Source organism: Dromiciops gliroides, chromosome 4, assembly GCF_019393635.1.
Source record: "Dromiciops gliroides isolate mDroGli1 chromosome 4, mDroGli1.pri, whole genome shotgun sequence".
Taxonomy (NCBI): Eukaryota; Metazoa; Chordata; class Mammalia; order Microbiotheria; family Microbiotheriidae; genus Dromiciops; species Dromiciops gliroides.
Window position 1 is genome coordinate 400,267,365 of NC_057864.1, and position 23,703 is coordinate 400,291,067.

The following is a 23,703-nucleotide window of genomic DNA, read 5'->3' on the forward strand; positions in this document are numbered from 1 at the left end:
CAGGGTTGACCTGAAGCAGACCAGTTAAGAGTCCGCTGCAGTAATCCAAATGAGAAGTAATAAAGGGTGGAAAGATGGAGATGCATTAGGATGTAGAAGACCCCAGGTCCTCCACAAACAACCTAGTAAAGCTCCAAAAATGCAAGTGAACAATGATAAAAACTAAAGAAAATAATTTAAAAACTCTATTCTATCCAGGACTAAATAAAAAACTGCCAGGATCTTGAAGAGGCCCTGAATAGAAATAAACCAGGGTGGTTGGAAGGCAACAGTATGAAGCAATTCAGGTCTGTACCCAGGGCAGCCAGAGAATACCCAACAAGAAAGGTCTTAAAAGTAGCACCCAGCTCACAGGTCTCAGAGTCCCCTGTAGCATTCAGCATCCTGTACCTGACTGCATCCAGGGAGCCTAAACATCAAGAGACAAGGCTTAACAAGTCCTGCAAAAGATTTTTGTTAATGTTGTTACCAAAATTAGGATCAAACGGGTCTCCTCCCATACAATTTGTGAATATGTGAGCAAAGTTTGACCAAAATACAAGGACCTAATCCAAAAAGCATGGCCATAAGGATTGAAAGAATCTCTGGAAGAAATGAAAGAGACATAAAATATGCAAGGGATGAAAGAATGGTAAGGACAGAAAATTTGCCCTTGAACTGAGTGCTCTGAAAATTAGAATGGACCAAACAGAAACTAATAACTCAGTAAGACAACAAGAAATATTAAAAACAAAATCAAAAGATTGAACAAAAAGAAGAAAATTAAGGAATTTGTTATATTAAAAAAAGCTAACCATTAAATCAGATAAAAGAGAAATAATCTAAGAATTAAAATACTACCTAAATTATGACCAAAAATCCCCAGACAGACTTGGGTACAGTTTTGCAAGAAATCATAAATGAAAACTGCCCAGATTTCTAGAACCATTGGGTCACTTCCTGAAAGAAAATGAAAATTCCCAGGAATTTCATAGCCTCAAACCAGAGCTTCTGGTTTGAATGGGAGTGATGAGGTCTACTCATAATAAACCCCTTCTTCCTCCCCTCCTCTTCCAAAAAAGAATGCAAATAAAGAGCCATGGTCAGGATCACTCAAGACTTAGCAATTGCCAATGATGTGGGATGGATTTAGGGTCAAATTGATCATGAGTCATCCCAAAAGAATTACAAGACTCTGTGACTGAGTTTCCCAAGTTTTATTGCAATACTGTGAGTGACCACAGGGAGAGAACCAGAAAAGTGGAAAGGTATCTCTCGAATAAGGAAAGAAAAGACAGATATATTTATAGTATGGATAAATTGATTATCAGTCTCATTATAATAATCTCCACTTTAGGGAGGCACAAGGGAGGGCTTATCCTAATTTGGAGTTCCTGGGGGCTTAAACCAACCCCCAAGGCGGGTACTTTTCCCCCTGGAGGTGTGTTTTGGGGTTTGCATGTCCTAAGGTGAATCTGGAGACAAATTTGGTCTTTTCTGCACAATACCTCAACTTGCCATGGTCAGAGTGTCCTTGTGTTTCATTCCCAAGCCTAGTTTCTGGGTTATCAATTAAAATTTCTATAAGCTGTCTCTATGTCTTTGTTATAGTTAAGGTCTCTATGGCCTGCCTCTTTATGTTCTTTTTATGAGTGCTAATTAATGTGGGTAACAAGAGCCTAGGCCCTGACTTGTTTCCCAAGTTTTAAGTTATCCATTAATCCCTTTTGGAGCTGGGGTCTGTAAGTTATAGCCCCTCTTAGAGCTCAAATCTAAATTAGAGCTCGGGTCTTAGGTTTATCTGTTAACCACTTTTTTGCCTCCTACATCACCACTGCCAAGGACAGTAGAGTTTACACTATGAAATTATGAAAGGCAAAATATAAAGACTTCTAGTCAAGAATAACCTATCCAGCAATACTCAATATAATCCTACAAGGGGGGAAAAATGCACTTTTAATGAAAAAAAAAAAAAGAAAATTTACAAACATTTCTGAGGAAAAGGCCAGAATTGAAGAGATGCTTTGAACTAAAAACTCAGAAGTCAAGAGAAATATAGAAATGTACAAACAGTTGATCAATTTGAAAGAACTATGTATAGATAAAGTTTTTACATGCCAATATGAGAAAAAGAAAGTATCTTAGAATCTTAATGTCTTCAGAGGTCATAGAGAAAGGTTAAAATAAGAGACAGGATCTGGGGGTGTTTTTGTTCTGTTTTGATGGTCTCAGGAGAAAATGGAAATGGCATAGTGGGGTTCTACACTGGAGAGGAAATGAGGAAGAAGGGGAGCAAAATTACTATCTCAACGAAGGAATACTTGGAGATAAAGTGTATTCAGACATGGAGGGGTGTGTGTGTGTGTGTGTGTGAGAGAGAGAGAGAAGAGAGTGAGAGAGCATCTCATTAACTTTACCTTCATCTGAACTGCAGAAAGGAAAATTCAACAAATACATATATACATGCATACAGAGAAAAGGATTGTGGCATAAAAATACATTAAACTTAACAGGGAAATAGGAAAGAACAGGAAGGGATAAAGAGGAAGGGTAGGAAAAATAGGTAATGGATTAGTCATAAGTAAAACAAACTCCAACTTCAGTGTGTGGAAGGTAAGGGGAGGTTTAAAAGGAAAGTAAATAAGAGAAAAAACTTGTGACCAGGGTGAGGCAAAGAGGAAAAAAAGGACAACAAAGCTGAAACAAACATTAATTTATAGAATTACAAAGGTTAAGCAAACTCCTACTCTTTTTACCCTTCTATTTGTAATGGGGACCTTGGGGGCCAAGAGAAGAAAAGGCTTAAAAAAAAAACAGGATAGAGGAAAATGCAGAATTAATAGTAATGACTGTTGATGTGAATGGGATGAACTCATCCCTAAAAAGGAAGATGAATATAGGATGAATTAAAAGGCAACATCCAATAAGATGTTTTTTACAGGAAACACACTTGAAATATAAAGACTCTCATGGACTTAAAATGAGAGACTAGAGTGGAATCTATTATGCTTCTGGTAAACTCAGAAAAATGAGAAGCAGTTATGACTTCAGATAAGCCTATGATAAATATAGACATTGATAAAACATGATAAACAGAGAAAAGACATTATGCTTAAAGCAGCCATAAATAACAAATTAATATTATATATACATACATACACACATACACTCAATATATATGTACCAAACAACATAGAATATAAATACTTAAATAAAAAGTTAATTAAGGGGGATCTCCAAATCCAGGGGAAAAAAAAACTGTGGAGTAGAGATGCTGATTGAACCATACTATTTCTTGTGCTTTGGGTGCTGTTGTTTTTCTCTTTTGAGGTTTTTCCTCATTGCTCTGATTCTTCTCTTATAACATGACTAATGCAGAAATATATTTAATGTTATTATGTATGTATGTGTATATATATTAAACCTATATCAGATTACCTGCTGTCTAGGGGAGGGGGGAGGGAGGGAGAAAAATCTGAAATTGGAAAGCCTGTAAAAACAAAAGTTGAGAACTATTTTTACATGTAACGGGAAAAAATAAAATACTTTTATCAGAAAAAAACCCATTAATACCCTCATGGGACACAGAAAATAGAAGGATGAAACAAACAAACAAAAAGAGTTAATTGAAGTTCAGGAAGGGGGAGGGGGAGTCAAACTGACATTTATACATCCTTGTCAGGCAGACAGATTTAACAAACTGATCAGAAAGAAGTTAAGAACCTAATGAAATATTAGATATGATAGATTTCTGGTGATTACTGAACGGAAAGAGAAAATAAATACTGTCGCTAACAAAAGAAAAGGGCAAATCACTCAGTGGAGCGTGCAACTTTAAAAACAGGAAAACTAGTCTTTCCCCACCCCAGGCATTTTCACTGACTCCCCCCATACCTAGCGCACTCTCTCTCCATCATACGTGACTCCTAAGACCATCTTTTTTGCTGTAAGCGTTTTAATTGCTTACTGGTAGCATTGTCCATACCAGGGAACATCAGGTAACATTGTATTTATTCAATGAAGGCTCTACTATTACTATTTGCGTTTTTCATCTAATGCTACTGGTTTGGTGAGAAAATTTAGAGAACATTCTTCATAATTCTGATTGCTTAGGTGGACCATCTACTAATAAGCTTCAAATTCCCCAGCCATACAAGTAACCTGTATGAAGGTAGTATTCAGTCCATTTAATTGTCTAAATCTCAGAACTTTGAAGAATAATACAACGTGCCAGGGGCCACTTGAAAGTGTTTTGACAGTTCTATTGAAATATAAACTCTCTCCCACTCCAGACTATTAATGAAAACAGTGAATTCTTTCTCTTGCTTTAAAAGATTTCTCATTGTTTCACAAGTTCTTTTTTTTTTTTTTTAGTGAGGCAATTGGGGTTAAATGACTTGCCCAGGGTCACACAACTAGTAAGTGTTAAGTGTCTGAGGCCGGATTTGAAGTCAGGTACTCCTGAATCCAGGACCAGTGCTCTATCTACTGCGCCACCTAGCTGCCCCAAGTTCTTTTAAAAATAGAAAAAAATTATATAAAGCCCAGTTAGTACACTCACTAAAATGTAGCTCAAGCTTTCAATGTGTTTTGAATGTAATCCTGGGGGCAGCTAGGTGGCTCAGTGGATAAAGCACTGGCCCAGGATTCAGAAGGACCTGAGTTCAAATGTGGCCTCAGAAACTTGGCACTTACTAGCTGTGTGAACCTGGGCAAGTCACTTAACCCTCATTGCCCTGCAAAAAGAAACCCCAAAAAAGAAAGAATGTGATCCTGTAAGAACTTCTCTGGTCACATGTAAGCTTGGATCTTATCAGCTTCATATATTCAAGTATCAGTTCTGAAAATAGAAACTTTGTATGATTTGAGGAAAAGAGTATATTCCAAAATTTATAGTTGAATTTTTCCTTCTCAGGTAGCAGCTGTCCAAACACAAATACTAATCTCTTGTTGTTGTACTTATATAAAGTTTATTGAAATTGAACAGTTGGTACTTTTCCTTTTAAGCAAATGTTAATCTTACTAGGTGAAGAATTTCAGGAAGACACTGAGTTTGGATTAAAGTTAATGATGAACCAACAGTTGACTAATCCTGGGTGATTGAGTAACAGATGGCATTAAAAAGTGAAATATGAGACTCTTCTGAGTGCTATCTGTCTGCAGTCCTGATGTGACAAAATAATATTTAGTGCAACTCATGTTCTTTTTTAAACTCAGTAGCACACAGTAAAGTGAAACCTCTATCAAAATGTGAGTTCCATATTTTTCTAATAAAACAAATAATAGCAGAGAGTCAAATTGGGCTAACAAATAACTATAACCAACAATAAAATATAAATAAATGAAAAACATTTAGATAGCCTATTATGTCAAACATTGAGATGGCCTATATTTAAGTATGGAATCATAAGATTAAAAGAGATCTTATATGAACCCCTAAGGTGGTCACTAGGGAACTGGATAGTGGATAAACTACTTGCTGTCAGGAAGACCTGGGCTCAGATCCTTCATCTGATGCTTACTAGCCATGTGACCTCAGGCAAGCAATTTCCCCCCTGGGCCTCAATTTCCTCATCTGTAAAATGAATTTGAACTGTCTGTGCTTACAACTCTACATCTGTAATCTCTTTGCCTCAGACAGTACAATAATTCATTTATCAATGTTGATTTTTCAAAAGTTTCTAGAGACAATTGATAATCTTAATTAACTGGAAGTTCTTTGTAATTATAAAGAATTATGGAAAATGTTCTGTCTTCAACATTTCTTTTCCTAGCTTCTCTTTTTCTGTAGAGATAAAAAGAATTTGTTTCCCTTGCTCCAGTATATTTCCCTCTTTAAATAGGCAATTAAGGAGTACCCAAAATTGATCAAATATAAAGTTTTCAGTAATGTGTCTTAGTGGGTGTGATATAGTGGAAATAGCACTAACTCTGGGGTCAAAAGAGCCTCTCTTAAAATTTCTCAGCTTTGATGCTTACTAATTGTGTGTAAATAACTTAACTTCCCTGGGCCCTATTTTCCTTAACTATAAAATTAAGAATTGAGACTGGATGGCCTCTGAGGTCCCTTCAGGTCTGGATCTAAGAAGCTGTGATCTGTTCATGCTAGTTATAGACTAAGTGTAGAGATGGGGGGAAACTGGTAGCCAACTTTTTAATCCTATATGATTTATTGTATGCATTTAAAACACTGTTGTAAGAAACAGTACATAGGTTTCCTATACTTCCCCAAAAGTCTGTGACAAAAAGAATCCCTGTTCCATATAGTTATTTCTTAAGTTTAATTTTTTGTGTATGGGGGGCTGTGAGGGTTAAGTGACTTGCCCAGGGTCACACAGCTAGTAAGTGTCAAGTGTCTGAGGCCGTATTTGAACTCGGGTCCTCCTGAATCCAGGGCCGGTGCTTTATCCACTGTGCCACCTAGCTGCCCCCATGTAGTTATTTCTTTAAAATTATTATTAAGTATTTTTTTTGCCCCGCCAAAAAAAAATATTATTAAGTATTCTTACAGTCTTCATTTCTTCAGACTAAATTCTTTTCCACTTAATTCAATTAGTACTATATACAAAGAGTAGAGCACTGTGGATGAAGAGATAAAATTAAATAAGCTCTCTCAAGGAGTTTACTTTCTACATTTACAAAGATAAGTAAATACAAGATAATCCTAATTCCCTCTTACCCCCACAGTGCTAAGGATTTTAAAAGGGGGAGCTGAGGAGGAAATGAATTCCAGGGATGAGGAACTATCTATTAAAAAACATGAAGATAGTAAATGGAACACAATGTCCAGGGAACAGACAGAAGCCCAGTTTGACCAGGACAATATATGTGAAAGGGTGTATTAATGTGAAATTAATCTAGAAAAGTAAGATGGAGACAGACAGTAAAGGGCTTTAAAAATAAAGTTGAAAAATTTGTTTTATTAGCAAGACATCGAACATTCTTCAGCCAGACCTGCACTTTAAGAAGATTATTTTAGGGGCAGCTAGGTGGCACAGTGGATAGAGCACTGGCCCTGGAGTCAGGAGGATCTGAGTTCAAATCCGACCTCAGACACTTAACACTTACTGGCTGTGTGACCCTGGGCAAGTCACTTAACCCCAATTGACTCATCCAAAAAAAAAGAAGAAGAAGAAGATTATTTTAGCAGGTGTGTAAAAAAATAGTTATCAATTATTATAGTCCATGCAATAATTAAAGAGGTCCTGAAGTTGGATAAATGGAGGGATAGGTGATATAGAGAGCATATGTTGTAGAGATAGAAGTGACAAGACTTTGGAGTAAAGAAGAGTGGTGGTCAAGAGTGACTCAGATTATGAACTTGTGTTTCCAGAATGATGATGTTGCCCTCAATAGAAAAAGGGTTTGGATGACCATGAATTTGGGAAAGAAGACAATATGTTCCATTTTGGACATGTTTAGTGTGGCAAGTACAATTATATGTGGTCGCCTTATTTCTGTTCCAAATTTAGAGCAAATTAGCTGGGGTTTATCATATATTTGTTACTTAGAAATTAGAGGCTACTGTACCAGTCTGGGGGCATTAAGCATTTATTTTAAGGCATATTGAATATTAGTAAAGATAGTGCACATGGCTCTGAAAGACAAGAAAGCCTAGCTAGGATCTAGGGGGGAGAGAGAGAAAACTGGACTGCTGTGGCTCCCCTTCTGCGTTCCCAGGCCAAGAGAGAGATCAGCAAGCCTAAGCTCTCTGAGGGAAGGAAGAGAGGCCGCCCATTAGCTGCTTAAAGCTAATTGGCTAGCATCATTCAAATCTATTGGTTCACTGGATTTGAGGGTGGTCTGGCTGATGTCAGACCCTCTGAGGGGAAAAAGCTTTCAGGTATGAGTGGTTTTAGTGAAGTAACTTCCTGTAGGTAGTCAGCAAGGTCATTCTACATTTCCTTTGAAATTCTCCTGACTCTTGGCTGGCCTTAAGAAAGGTCAGGCCAGGCTCTTTCAGTGGGGAGCCTCTGGGAGTCCCAAAAGCCCTATTATTAATAATTTTCTCACATGAGTTTAAGATGTTAATGAGACTTAATACATAAATGGATACATATTTGAATGGATAAATAAAATAGTAAAACACTTCAGAACTCAGAGGATTAAGTGTCTGCCAGCAAAGAGGAAGCCTCCTGACAAACTTCTAAGAAGAACACATTTGGGAGTGAGGGTGAGAGGAGAACCCTGGTCTTGACCATCATCTCCTTTCCTCCCGTGACTGGAAAAGAGTTTGTGAACTTTACAAAGGTTACCCAGCTTGGGGGCATAATGAAGGCATGTAGCCTGGGTGGGAAATGTTCTGAGGAGGTTAGAGTTTCAAAATTTGTTTCATCTTGCAGAATGATCACTTTCTGAAGATTTTGAAGCCCAGGAAAGTAGACAGGTGGAAAATAATGAAATTAATTCCCTGAGAGCCCCCTTTAAAAGTGGAGGACCAGAGACGATGTCTCCAATGTCCATATTCCGTACTCTCCAAGCAGAGGGGAGAGATGGGATCCAGAGGCAGGGGATTCTGAGGAGGTATGAGTTGATTTGATCTTGCAGAATGATGAAATTCTAGATATCTTGAAGTCCAGGACAGTAGGTAGGTGGGAAAGGATGAAAGATCAGTGAAACAGACTATAGACAAGGGATCATCAGAAGCAATAGAACTCAATATCCCAGTATTTAATAAAATGGATAACATGCATTACTTAGGGAAAACACTCCCTTTTTGGTTAAAACTGTTGGGAAAGGGGGCAGCTAGGTGGCACAGTGAATAAAGCACTGGCCCTGGATTCAGGAGTACCTGAGTTCAAATCCGGCCTCAGACACTTGACACTTACTAGCTGTGGGACCCTGGGCAAGTCACTTAACCCCCATTGCCCCGCAAAAAAACAACAACAACAACAACAAAAACTGTTGGGAAAACTGGAAAGCAGTCTGGTAGAAATTAGGTTTAGACCAACACCTTAATACTATATTCCATACTATGTCCTAAATAGATATGTGACTTTTTTTTTTTTTTAGTGAGGCAGTGGGGGTTAAGTGACTTGCCCAGGGTCACACAGCTAGTAAGTGTTAAGTGTCTGAGGCCGGATTTGAACTCAGGTCCTCCTGACTCCAGGGCCGGTGCTCTATCCACTGCGCCACCTAGCTGCCCCGATATGTGACTTTAAAGTTAAAAATCATGCTTTTAAAAATTAGAAGAGGAACAGATCATCTATCTCTCACAGCTATTGGTAGAAGAGGTATTCTTAACCAAACAAGGAGATAGAGGCAATTATAGAAGATAAAGTACATAACCTCAATTACATGAAAGTGAAAAGCTTTTGCACAAACAAAATTAATGTACCTAGGATAAAAAAAGAAGTGGTTAAATGGGGAAAAAATCTTTGTATCAGATTTTTCTGGTACGCATTTGATATCTATGGCAAAGATATGTAAACAATAACCATATGTAAAACCAAAGACCATTCTCAAACATTCCTCATAAGAAGAGTTGCAAACATTAGCAACCATATGAAAGAATGCTCTACATCACAAATAATAAAAGAAAATACAAATTACCCTTAGGTTTCACCTAACCTCCTGTAAATTGGCAAAATGATAAAAAAATGACAATGATAAAAGTTGGAGAGGTTGAGTAACCAAGTGTGCCAAAATCTTTGTAACAGCATTTTTGGGGGGGTGATGATAAAGAATTATAAATAAAGTAGATACCATCCTTCAGTTGGGGAATGGATTACTATTGTGGTAAAAAAGTTTTTAACAGTCGGTTAGTGATAGAAAGACGCCAGTTTTTGAAGGACCACCCTTTCGGGGAGGAGACCATGACAAACGGCCGTGCACTCCACCTCCACCTGCTAGGCACTCCACTTCTGGGGTGCGAGCTTAAAAGGCAAGGAGAGAACAGAAGTGAGGTCTTTGGTCGGCTCTCCTTGTCCGATGACTCTGCACACAGAGATGCTGACGGAGGTTGGACTCAGCCCGGCTCGCCGTAACAGCACGTGCTTGACGCGGCTCTCCCCCTCAAAGGTGGTCTTGGGTTTTTGGTGAGTTTTATACGGAATATAGACTAAGCTTAGACTATTTGTTTTGCATTGCTACTTTCCTGTCTCTCTAATCAACATCACCTTGTAATTTCCAAACAATAAAAGCTCTAACTAGAGACCAGAGGCTTCTTCCATTTACTAGTCTGGGAGATAAATGAGGGAAAGATTAAAAAGGGGAGGTTAATGCTCTAGTACCCAATTTTAAATCTCACAGTTTGGCGACCACGAAGGGACAGTAAAGTTTATCTCACACTATATTTTAAGAAATTGTGAAAAAAAAATAATTTAATTTAAAAAAAAAGAAATTATGCATATGATAAATATGCAAGGAAATTTCTACATGAACATATTTCAGAGTAAATTAAGCAGAGCCAAGAAAACAACATACACAATGACTATAGCTATATAAAGAAAAAGAACAACTTTGAAAAGAAATCAAAAGTTAGTGTTTCAAAATTATAAAGAACAAGCAAGCATAGCTGGAAAGAAAAGATATGAAAAGACAACCTCACCCTATCCTTTTGCACAAGTGTTGTTCATTTGCACATGTATGTGTGTGTGTGTGTGTGTGTATGTGTGTGTGTGTATATATATATATATATATATATATATATATATATCAGTTATGCTGATTTTTCCTCTTTTTGTTTTTCAAAAAATTCTCCTATGGGATGGCTATCTAAGAAGGGGAGTAGGAAGTGTACTAGAGGAAATTATGGTGATGTAAAATATCAAAAGACATCAATAAAAACTTATTTTTTTAAAATAAAATATATGGTGCCCAGTTTCTGATCTTCAAAATCCCTCAAGGCCTTAGTGAAGTTAGAACTCCATTTGCAGGGATGAGAATTGATAAATTATCCTCTATTTTCTTCCCATTATGCTTTTCTCTGGACTAATCTTATCAAATATCAACTTTGAGCTTTATATTTTCTTGAGAGAAGCAGTCTTGATTTATATAGGAACCACAGATTTCCAGGTCCCTGACACAGTGAGTCTTCCCTCTTATCAGTACCCCATCTATGACCACATTGTCAGGTGTAATGAAGGAGAAGATAAGAAGTGAAGCATCAGAAATTGCTCCTGGGGGCAATATAGATTGTTCCACAAATGTTTTCTGATCATATGGAAAGTTTTCATCCTATCACAGAAAAGCAGTGAGTATGCTCTAAAGAAATATAGGCAAGGGCAGCTAGGTGGCGCAGTGGATAAAGCACTGGCCCTGGATTTAGGAGGACCTGAGTTCAAATCTGACCTCAGACACTTGACACTTACTAGCTATATGACCCTGGGTAAGTCACTTAACCCTCATTGCCCCACAAAAAAAGAAGAAAAAAGAAATTGCTCCTAATTTTTCTTCCTCCTCACTTTCCCCTCAACTTTTTCCCATTATAGTAGTCCATTACAGTAAAAAGAAAGAAAATTTTTATTATTTCTCACTACCTCACTACCTTGCCTTGCCCTAACAGAGTCCCTTCCCCAGGCAACAGAAGCTAGTACCATGAAGCAGTGGTAACGCTACTTATGTTGTTGGGGCTGGGCAGTTCAATTCTATATATGTGTATACATATATACATATGTACCTGATATATGCTAGGCACTGGGGTACTCAGAATTTTAAAGTCTCATAATTCCAGCCCTCAAAAAGCATACATTCTCCTGTGCATTGTTGTCAAAGAATAGATATTATTGGGAACCTAATTTAGAATTCTAAATATACTGTGCTGTAACACAGTTCAGATCCATCATTGCTTAAATAGGTTTTATGAAAAGGTCTGAGAACCTGACCCTCCCACTTAATGAAAATAGTGAACTTTTATAATATCCTCTTTCTACAGCGTCCCATAATCTCAATTTGTTGGGGCCACCGGGACTCACGCCTCCTTATGGCTTCTGGACCTGCATTGTATGTGGTTCGTGTAGAACATCGGGTCTCTAGTCTTCAACTCCTGTGCCAGCAGGCTATTGCCAGTTCCATTAGGGATGACAAGGATATCAGCAAGTTAACCCTGCCACCAAGGCTGTGCTCATACGTCACTACTGCCTTCATTCCAACAATTAAGGTAAAGCATACCTAACACCTCACACCCCCTCCAAACAGGCATGCTACTAAAAGGCAGAAACAGCTGATGGAACAAAGAAAGTAGATCCACTTGATATTGCTGGCTAAAGAGCAAATTAAAATGGCCAGCAGGGGGCAGATGTACTGTAGCAAGGTCCTTGTGCATTTTTCTGCTTACTACATTTAACATCAGTATTAATCCTTATTTCTCATGAAGCAGCTAGGTTGCACAGTGGATAAACTGCTGGACTTGGAGTCAAGAAAACCTGAGTTCAAATCCTGCACTTAATGTCTGTGCCCCTGGGAAAGATATTTAACTTCTCTCTGTCTCAAGTTCCTCATCTTTAAAATGAGGATAATAAGAGCATCTTCCTCACAGGGTTGTTGTGAGGATGAGATGATGAAGTAGGAAGTGTAAGTGGTATCCTCGTTTTATAGAAGACAAAACTGAGACCCAGGTAAGGACCTAACTTTATAAGGACTCAACTAGAAAGTGTAAGAACTAGAACTCTCCTCAGGGCAAGGATTTAGGATGAAATATACTCCCCATCTCCTTTCAGAGGGGTGATGTCCTTAAAATGAAGCCTGAGAAATGCATGACCAATATGAGAATTTGTTTTGTCTATGCTAATTTGTTATGAGGATTTTATCTCCCTTCCTTTATCGTATAATTGGGGTTTGTAGGGGTGTGAGACAGAGAAAAGAAATGTTTGTCACCTGGGAAAAAAGAAAGGGTAGTACTGGGAATTAAACTCCTGATTAAACATCTAGCACCCTTTTCCCTTTTTCATGTTATCTCTTTTAGGTCATCCAAGTTAATATTCATAACCTAGCTTATCTCATTCACTTTCCCCAAAGAAATTGAAGCGCATAATTGTATGTGTTAAGTTATGTTGCAGACTGCTACTCTATAAACACTTTCAAATATAGTTTTTAATCTTTTGCCATCTCAGCTTAATTGATGCTTATCTTCTGTCCAGTACTTGAGATCTTAGCATTGGAATTTCTTGTCAAGAAGGGAGAAATAGCAGTCAGTGGTGTTTGTCAATAATGGGGAAAAAATTTCCTTTTAAAAAGAAACTATTTTGATCTTAATTTTCTTTCTGTTATCTTCCTTCACTAAAGTAACACCTATTCTTACCTGTGTTCACCTTTAGCCCCCTATCCCAGACCCCAACAACATGAGAGACTTTGTCAGCTACCCAACTGCCGGTAATGAAAGACTCCATTGTACCATGAAACGGACAGAAGATGATCCAGAAGTGGGGGGCCCTTGTTATACGCTGTACTTGGAATATCTGGGTGGATTAGTACCCATCCTGAAAGGGCGTCGTATTAGCAAGCTTCGACCAGAATTTGTCATCATGGATCCAAAAACAGATGGCAAAACAGGTGGGATGCCTTTTTTGGTGGGGAGGGTGTTATTAGGAACCTTAAAGAATTATATAATAATTGTAAACAATGCTATTCTAATAGAGGATCATGGGAGATTAAACTTTTTAGAACCGTTAATATAAAAGCATTTATTTATGAAAGTTAAGCTCTTGGTGGATAGGGACAAAAAAAATCTCTAAAGCTGGAGCATAAATCTCTCACTTTGCCTTCCCAAGCCTATGAATCTAAAGCACCAAAATGTAATAATACATGGTCTCTGACCAAGAATTTCTTTGGACATACTTTCAGAAAATTAGAGTTTGAGATGCCTTCTTTTTCATCAGATTTACATTTCCACATTCCCCTTGAATTTATTTTAATTTTTAGAAGTAATATGCCTATTCGGCATTGCCTTTGATAGCATCTATAGAAACTAGTCTACTCTATAATTATTATCAAGGTTTGGCTAGAATGATTTCATGTTATTATCCTTGTAAATTTGATTTTTAGATTCTTTGTACACTCTATAATTTTGAAAGTTCAATTGGAGATCTAATTGGAGAATATTGGTTTTTAAAATTAGTTGTTTAGTTGTGCCCTACTCTTCATGACCCTGTGGACCATACTGTCCATGGAATTTTCTTGGCAAGGATAACGGAGTGGTTTGCCATGTCATTCTCTAGTGGACTGAGGCAAACAGAGCTTAAGTGACACAGCTAGTATCTAAGGTCAAGTCTGAATTTAGGTATTCCTGATTCCAGGCCCAGTGCTCTCTCCACTAAGCCACCTAGCTGCCTTTAAATTTAGTACTAATATGTAAATTCCTCAGCTCTGCTAATTTTATTCACACTTGGATAGACTTTTGTTTTAAGATTTTTTAAAAATGCAGTTAAGGTCTAAGGAATGATGTTAGCTGCCTGATGGCTTTTGCAGTTGCATGAATTTTCTGATTAAGGAAGACTACAGTTGTTGAACAATAATAAATGGGATGTTATTTTGTATTTGAAATTCAAAACTAAGTTTCACTTCAGATAATTATCTGTCTTCTGAAATCAGAACCCAGAAATTTTTACTTAGCATTATATGTTTTTCTATAGAAAGCTTCTTTAGAATGTGAATATAATTCTGGTTATAAGATATAAATATCCTACACCAGAATAGAGAAGGAAACTGGTTCTGTTCTCTTGATGGATTGTTATCTGTATTTCATCTGTGTATAAGTATAGAGTTTTCTTCTCTCTCAACCTTCTCCTTTTTTGGTGAACATGTGTTCAGCTCTCATTTTATACCACTGGACTCTAGATCTATTTATCCAACCTTACTCTTTCTCTAGAGCTTCAGTACCACATCACCACCTCTCCGTTGAATGTTTCCAGCTGGATATTTCAAACTCAGTGTGACTAAACAGAACAAATTATCTTTCCCCAAAAAAACCTCTCCTCCTCTTGGACCTATTTCTGCATTGGCAACACCATCCTTCCAATCTACCAGGTTTGCAGCCTCAAAGTCATTCTTGTCTCTTCCCTCTTCCTCACTCTTCATATCCTGTCATTTGCCAACAAGATCTTTCATATTCATCTCCTTTCCATTTACATGGCCACAATGTTTTTCCCAGGCCCTTATCATCTCTTCCCTGGAACACATAGAAGGGAGAGGAATTCCTGAGCCTCTTAATCTTTTCTAAGAGTGTTATGGAACTGCACTTTTAGCACTGGTAGCAATCACTTGGCCATGGGAGAAATATAAACATACATTCAACACATCACAGTAGAATTCTCCCTGCTCTTGTTTTGGAAAGTAAGATTCTTAGTTATTGTCTTGCTAGAGAATTGCTGTGACTAATCACTTGTGGATTTCTGTAACTCTACAATTAATTTTCCTTCTCAACTTGTCAGCACCTCATTAACAATTTGACAGCCACATCTAGCTTCCTTTTTCTTTTTTCACTCATCTCTTACCTTCTCTTACCAACTGTTACGGGAAGAATATTTTCTTTTGAGTTTCTGCACTAGCTTACTGTTGTTGAATAAATCTATCATAACACAGAAATCATAGAGGCACAAACTTAGGATTTATTATGTTTGTGCACTGGTTCAGGATTCAGAAAAATAAACCTGATCAAAGATTATAATTTTTAGGAGGCTTTTTTTTTTTTTTAAGTGAGGCAACTGGGGTTAAGTGACCTGCCCAGGATCACACAGCTAGTAAGTGTTAAGTGTCTGAGGCCGGATTCGAACCCAGGCAGTCCTGAATCCAGGGCTGGTGCTCTATCCACTGCACCACCTAGCTGCCCCTGGGAGGCTTTTTAAAGACAAAAAAATACATTAGAGAGAAAACGAAATATTTTTTGACATACAGCAATTTCATATATCCTCTTAGGCCATAAAAGTTGAACAAACTTTTAAACAGGATCATAATTTCATACATCCCCTAAGGAAACAGACCTAGTTAAACAGACTCTATAGATAAACTAAGTCAGGTTACAGATTAAAATACACTTGGAGGGGGGCAGCTAGGTGGCGCAGTGGATAGAGCACTGGCCCTGGAGTCAGGAGTACCTGGGTTCAAATCCGGCCTCAGACACTTAACACTTACTAGCTGTGTGACCCTGGGCAAGTCACTTAACCCCAATTGCCTCACTAAAAAAAAATACACTTGGAGGGTTCACAATGAGCCACATGAGAGTGAGATTTACATATCTCCAAAGATAACTACAATTGGAGAGAGTTGGGATCCTCAAATGATGCCCCTTGATCCTCCTTTTGGCTTTTTTCCTGAGAAATGTTTGAGGCCTTAAGTAAATTTTCACATTCTATAGGGTAGGTTTCAGCCAGCTCATTAACCTCTTAGCTAGGAAAGAGTCCTTAACTCTCTTCCCCATAATAACAATTAATAAATGGAAATAAAAATTTTCATAGCACAACTACCTCTCCTGTCCTGAGTCTTCATCCTTCTCCCATAGCTGAAGATCTTTTCTTATTACGCTTCCTCTTCTTCCTTTTCATGTCCTTCCGCACTAGTGTTTCTCCATTTCCCTAGTCCTCTTCAGTCCTAGTCCTTCTCTTTCTTTAGTTCTATCCCTTTTCTTTCAGTTGGAGTCCTTTTAATTTTTCTTCAGTTTCTGCTAAATTCTCCCAAAGTTTCCTTCCCAATATTCAGTCTCTGCTCTTTAAAATGTCAAAGCCTTCCTAAGTGCTTTCACAATTCCTTTTTCTTCTTCAGCTTTCTTCTTCTCTTGTTCCTTCTCCCATGGAAGCTGGGAGATTGAATGAAATTTTTACATCTTATCTGCTGAAAATATACAAAACCCAAATAAGATGAATTCTGATTTAATGATGAATTTAATTTTAGCAATGTTTCAACCTTTCAAAAGTAAGGTAACAAATTGTGGACTCTCGTTTGGACTCTTAAGGGGAGGAAGATCTGGGTTAAACAAGGGTTACCCCAGAGGTCCTTGATCTTAGAAACTACCCTTCCCCATACTTTTTATCAAATCTTTTGAGCTAAGAAGGGAGGCTTAGAATTTAGATGTCCCAATAATCCTATCAGTTATTTGCATCTTAGTGTAAATACTTTAATCCTATTTTTGTTTTATTTTCCTCCTAAGGCTGATCTAAGACAATAGTCTTTGAGAAAATGGCAGTCTTAATTTCAGGGATGAGCTTCAGGGGATGGATAAATCTGAGCAAGCTGCAAAAAAACGAAGTGGGTAGCTTTAGACACTACTGGAGATATGAAGATAGGCCATAAAATGCAGAAAGGGTGGTGGGAAGAAGAACCTAAAAACTATGTAATTTTGCTCAGGACTCCTTCCACTGAAAATCATCTTGCCCCACTGCCTTTGCCTCACTGATATTTAACTTAGACCAAGGATAGCCAAAGTGACCATAGTGCAAAGCTTCTTAAACTGTGGGCCACAACCCCATATTGGGTCAAATAACTGAATATAAGGACTCATGAAAAATTTGGTGGTAAATGTTTTTATTTGTATACCTATTTTATATACTTATATACCCAGGGTTATGTAAAAATTTCTCTGGTGAAAAGGGGTCGCAAGTGAAAAAGGTTTTAAGAAGCCCTGCCTTAGAGGACCTATCTCCTTCTGCTGCTCCGGTCTATTTAAACATTCTGTATGAATATCCCCCTACAATCAGGACCTTTCAAATCATATAGGTTGGACTTGCTGCCACCCCAGCTTCTTTCTCAGCAGATGGCTTCATTGTTCTTTTCATAATTAGTTATATTATAAATAAATACATCCTTAACTCCTTGAGAATCCCTGAATTTTACCTTTTTTTTCCCCCTTTACATCACTAGCATGCTTGAGACCTCCTTCCACAACACTTAACAAGAGTGTAAGCTCTTTGGGACAAGTCCTTTAGGCTCCATTGGTCCTAGAATTTGCATAAATTCCAGGGCAGAGTCTGATAGCCAGATGTGAACTCAGTTGAATATCTTCTAGACTCTTCAGTCACAATACACAGTTCAGCCATTTTGGTTTTAGCAGTTAACACAATAAAAACTGCCACACTATTTGGCACATTCTTTGAGGCATCAAATTGAAATCACCATCCTCATTCTCCAGAGAATACACTCTTCTCTACATCCAGCCATAGTAAGTGAAAGGACTTACCTTATGGAGATAATCTATCGAACACTTCGTAAATGTTTTTTGCATAGACGGCGATCATAATAACATTACCGTAATTATCACTTAGATTTGGTGGGGTATTCTATCTTCCCAGATGAAATCTATGGAAACAGTTTGATTTCTACCATGATTGACAGCTGTAACTGTTCAGACTCCAGTGATATTGAGCTGAGTGATGATTGGGCTGCCAAGAAATCTCCCAAAATCTCTAGGGCTAGCAAATCACCTAAACTCCCCAGGTAATTTCAGCTTTTTGTAAGATTTTATGTGTGTTCTTGTGTAAGCATCTCTCTCTGTACATTCAGATATATTCAAACATCATTACTTGTCATTGTAAATGTCATAGCAATTACAAAAAAAAGTGTGGACAAAGGCTGGGGTAGCAAAAGTTTCTTTAGAAAGATTCTACCAGGTGAAATTAGAGGTTTGGGTTTTTTTTTCCTTATATAGAAAAGTCATAAGGTTAGGATACCTGTCTAGCTCTTGAAACTCTTCTCTGTGGTTACTAATGATAATTACAATGTAGGAATATTCTTCTAACTCACTTTTTCTATCTTATACTAGAAATAAAGATAGTGCATAATTTGTGCAAAGTTATGGAGCATATTTAGATGGAATGCCTATAACCCTCTAATTGAAAGAAATATATTTTTTAAAAAGTTTAGTGGCTGCTGGCTCCCTAAGGAATTGTCTTAAAGATGAACAAAGCATTGTGGTAATGAGCACAGTTGTTGTTTGTCCTTCATTCTTGAAGAGGACTATGACAGATGTATTGGATTTAAGTGAGGTAGGACTGTGCAAAATCACCAGTCCCATGCTCTCCTCCAGAGCCATTTGGGTCCAATGGCAAGATATATTATCAGGATAACTGGAGATGGCCCCAATGTTTAAGGCAATGTCATCTCAGACACTTAATAGCTGTGTGACCTTGGGCAAGTCATTTAACCCTAATTGCCTTAAACAATGAGTGTAGTTAGTGGAAAGAGCAAAGCAGTAGGAATCAGGAGATTTGAGCTTTAGTTCCAATTCTGCTACTGACTAGCTGTGTGATTGGCAACAGCAAGTTAATTACCTTCCCTGGGTCTTAGTTTTCTCATTTGTTAAAATAAAAGGGCTATACTAGATGTTCATAAATATCCTTTCTTGTTCTAAAACGCTGTGACATCATTGGCATGTTCTCATGATCTAGGTATTTAACCCCTCAATAATCCATCTTTCTCACCTAAATAGGACACTATCACCACATAGTAGTTATGCCTTTTTTGTAAGCCTTAATTACCTTGTTTTATAGACTCATGACCACATGATGTAGTAGGCAGAGTGCCAGAATTCTGATTCAGGAGATCGGGATTTAAAGCCTTGCCCAGCATCTCACTAGCTCTAGGATAATGGCCAAGTCAGTTAGCCTCTGGGAACCTCAGTTTCTCCTATAAAACAGGAATAATACTATTGTCACTACCTGCTTCATAGGACTGTTATAAGAAAGCACTTTGCTTTCCTTAAGGCATTATGTATTGAATTGTTATAGCTACCAAACAGCTAAGCAGAATAACCTCTCCTGTGGTGTTTTATAACTATTAATTTTAAACATTATAACATTTTCTTTGAGAGATTCCCATTAAATGCTATTATCTTCATGTTTTAATGAAGAAACTGGTCCTGAGGGATTTGCTCAAGTGCAAATTTTTTATATAACAATTTGTCTTTTTATTTAGCACTTCTACAAATTATCCCTTTATGACAAATTTCTGAAGAGGGTACAGGCGTTCCTCCCTCTGCTATTTTTTGGTCTTCAGGCTTTCCTTGTGCTTATTAAGCCTGCGGTACATGGCACGGGTCTTCTTGGGCCAAAGGTCCAGGGGCTTTTATTTCTTGCCCTTATAGAATTTTCTGAGGTTCTCTTTCTGTGTCTGGTTGATGATAGTCAAGACTCGGGCAATAGATTTTTGGACAACTCGGATCTTAGATCGCTTGGATGCAGCTCCTCCAGTGACCTTAGCCACTCTCAATTGGGAAAGTTCCACCTTTAAATCATCTAACTGTTTAAGTAGCTCCTCCTTCTTCTTTCCACGAAGATCCCTGGCCTTGATTTTTGCCATGATCGAAGATATGACAGACCGCCATTGTTTCCTAGGAGAAAGCTCTTTTTTTTTTTTGCGGGTCAATGAGGGTTAAGTGACTTGCCCAGGGTCACACAGCTAGTAAGTGTCAAGAGTCTGAAGCCGAATTTGAACTCAAGTCCTCCTGAATCCAGGGCCAGTGCTTTATCCACTGCGCCACCTAGCTGCCCCCGTACAATAACTTAAAGTTCATTGCTTTAAATGTTGCTAGTCAGAGACACTACTAATTCAGTCTTAAAACCAAGAATATAACAATGAAAAAATTGTTACAAAGATGTAACAATGAAGGACATTACATTTGGGGGGTTTTCTATACTAATGAGAGCAAATATCTTCCCACATTTTTCCTTATCTTTAATTCTATTTTTATGTGGTATTCACAGCAGAGACCACATGCATGCATGTGTGCATACATACATATATATTTGTATATATAAATGTTTTATATAAAAATTCTGAAAAGGCTATGACTAAAAGTGAAAATTGTTGTTTTTCTCTAATATTCATCAGCAACTATTATGTTTCCAGCCCTCTACATTCCTATACAAATTGATGAGATGATAACAATAATAATAATAGCTAATATTTATATAGCATTTAATTTGTGCCAGACATTGTGCTAAGCACTTTAGAATTATTATCTTATTTGATCCTTGCAACAACCCCGGGAAGTGGGTGCTATTATTATCCCCATTTTATGGGTAAGGAAACTAAGGCAAATAAAGGTTAACTGACCTGTCCAGGATCACACAGCCAGTAGGTGTCAGAGTTCAGTTTTTAACTCAGGTCTTTCCAGGCCCAGTGCTCTATCAATACATCTTAGAAGGAATTGTAGATGTCTTGTATTTGGATAGAATTCAGTCATTGTTTTCTTCCTCACAAAGCAAAGGAAATAGGATACCATGCCACTGATATAATTTGTTAAATTGAGCTTAGCCTTTATGATCATCCATAAATGAGAAAAACAAATTATTATTTATGGGAAGAGGGAATTAAAAGTCAAAATTTGTAGAACTGAGACAAATATTTGATGAGTGATTGTGTAGTTTAAATATTTCTATCTCTGTCTAATCATATTTAACCCCACTTTCTGGCAGAATCAATATTGAAGCCCGAAAATCTCCAAAGTTATCCCGAGCTGCTCAAGAGATATCCAGGTCCCCAAGGTTACCAATTAGGAAACCTTCAATTGGCTCACCAAGCCTAACTCGGAGAGAGTTTCCATTAGAAGATATCACTCAGGTAGCGTATGCCTTGCAGGCTCACAATGTCTTTTTGTATCCACAAGACCAATCTGATTTTGATAAACATACTTCTTTTAGTTTGCTTTTGTTGTTTACTTGGTGACTGCTGGTAGGGGGTGGAGAGTGGTAATTTATAGATATCTCCGTGTCAGTAAGTCTCAGAAATGATCAAAGATAAAATGTGTTCAGAGAGTGAGATCCTCTCTTTCCTCTAGTTCTTTCATTTCCATGTTGCATTAGAAAGGCTGGCATAAGGAAAGTAGTGATGTTAAGTGGTTTTTTGGTGTAGAAGATACTAATCAAATCTAGCTGATAGTTACAGAAGTAGACTGGCCCTTTATGTGCTCTTACAAAGTGTGAAGTAAGACTATTCTAAGAATATTAGCAATGTAATATTTATGTTATAGTATTTAATAGCAATGTAGACTTACTAATAAATATTTATTATGTAATAGTAAATCTAAGATGTTTTCAGTGGGGAAGTAGGCTCCAAAGTCAGCATATATCTCCTGGCTGGTTTTTCAGATAGAGTTATGGTGGCCAGCTAAGGGAAAAGTAGAAAAGACAACACAAAAAGTTCCCAAATAAGGTATTTTTCTCTTTGCTCCAGAGGAAAAAGGGATTCTCCTGTGTTACTTAACACACTAACCAGAGCCCTGAAAAAGAGAAGCTTATAAGAGAACATATTAGAGAGTTGATATTTGTTCTGAGAAACACTTTGCTTTTAACATCGATTATAGTATTCATTGCTCCTGGCAAATAATTATTAATAAAACAGTTTGTGATTCTTCTTTTCTTTTCTTCACAGCACAACTATCTTGCTCAGGTTACATCTAATATCTGGGGAACCAAATTTAAGATTGTAGGCTTGGCTACTTTCCTGCCAACTAACCTTGGTGCAGGTAAAACATTTATTTGATGTTCTCTGTTAACTTACACACCTGCTTTTGGAATGGAAACTGGACTGCTGTGCTACTGTTGTTCTGCAGTCTTCCCTTCAGTCTTGAGCTGGTGGCACAATAGATAAAAAACTGGAACTGGAGTCAAGAAGTCAAATCTGGCCTCTGGCCAGTACTGGCTCTGTGACCCTGGGCAAGTGTTGTGACATTGTGCCTCAGTTCCATCTCCTATAAAATGGGGATAATAATAGTACCTACCTCACAGGGTTGTCGGTGAGGATCAGATGAGATTTTATTTGTAAAATGCTTAGCAAATATCTGGCACAAAGTAGGCCCTGCATATCATAAAAGCATTTTATTATTTTCTAGTTACGTGTAAAAATAGTTTTCAACATTTGTTTTCATAAGATTTTTAGTTCCAAATTTTTTTCCCTCCCTCCATCCCCAAGACAGAAAGCAATCTGATATAGGCTATATATGTATATTAGTCATGTTGTGAAAGAATAATCAGAACAAAAGGGAAAAACTTCAAAAAAGAGGGGGGAAAGCAACCAAAAAGTAGAAACATTATGGTTCAATCTGCATTCAGAATCCACAGTTCTTTTTTCTGGATGTGGAGAACATTTTCCATCATGAGTCCTTTGGAATTGTCTTGGGTCATTGCACTGCTCAGAAGAGCCAAGTCTATCACAGTTGATTATCACACAATGTTGCTGCTACTGTGTACAGTGTTCTCCTGGTTTTGCTCATTTCACTCAGCATCAGTCCACTTAAGTCTTTCCAGGTTTTTCTGAAATCTTCCTGCTCATCATTTCTTACAGCACAGTGGTAACACAACTTGTTCAGCCATTCCCCAGTTGATGGGCATCCCCTCAATTTCCAATTCTTTGCCACCACAAAGAGAGCTGCTATAAATATTTTGTACATGTGGTTCCTTTTCCCTTCTCTATGATCTCTTTGGGATACAGACCTGGTAGTGGTATTACTGGGTCAGAGGGTATGCCCAGCTTTATAGCTCTTTGGGCAGAGTTCCAAATTGCTTGCCAGAATGGTTGAATCAGCTCACAACTCCACCAACAATGCATTAGTGTTTCAATTTTTCCACAGCTTTCCTAACATTTATTATTTCCCTTTTCTATCATATTAGCCAATCTGATAGGTGTGAGGTGATACCTCAGAGTTGTTTTAATTTGCATTTCTCTAATCATTAGTGATTTAGAGCATTTTTTCATATGGCAATAGATAGCTTTGATTTCTTCATCTGAAAACCGCCTGTTCATACCCTTTGACCATTTCTCAATTGGTGAATGACTTGAATTCTTATAAATTTGATTCAG

General features: G+C 37.6%; 1 protein-coding gene and 1 pseudogene across 4 annotated transcripts in view; one reads left to right on the top strand and one right to left on the bottom strand.

Annotated features, from left to right (window-relative positions):
• TULP4 (TUB like protein 4) overlaps positions 1-23,703 on the top strand; it is a 258,249-nt gene that overhangs the window by 213,374 nt on the left and 21,172 nt on the right. For all 4 annotated transcript variants that reach the window (XM_043964743.1, XM_043964742.1, XM_043964740.1 and 1 more), the window contains exons 9-13: positions 11,855-12,079; positions 13,236-13,470; positions 18,198-18,342; positions 21,321-21,465; positions 22,276-22,369. In XM_043964743.1, coding sequence (XP_043820678.1) covers positions 11,855-12,079; positions 13,236-13,470; positions 18,198-18,342; positions 21,321-21,465; positions 22,276-22,369 — 844 coding nt within the window. The remainder of the gene's footprint in view (positions 1-11,854; positions 12,080-13,235; positions 13,471-18,197; positions 18,343-21,320; positions 21,466-22,275; positions 22,370-23,703) is intronic.
• LOC122753508 lies at positions 19,831-20,217 on the bottom strand (annotated as a pseudogene).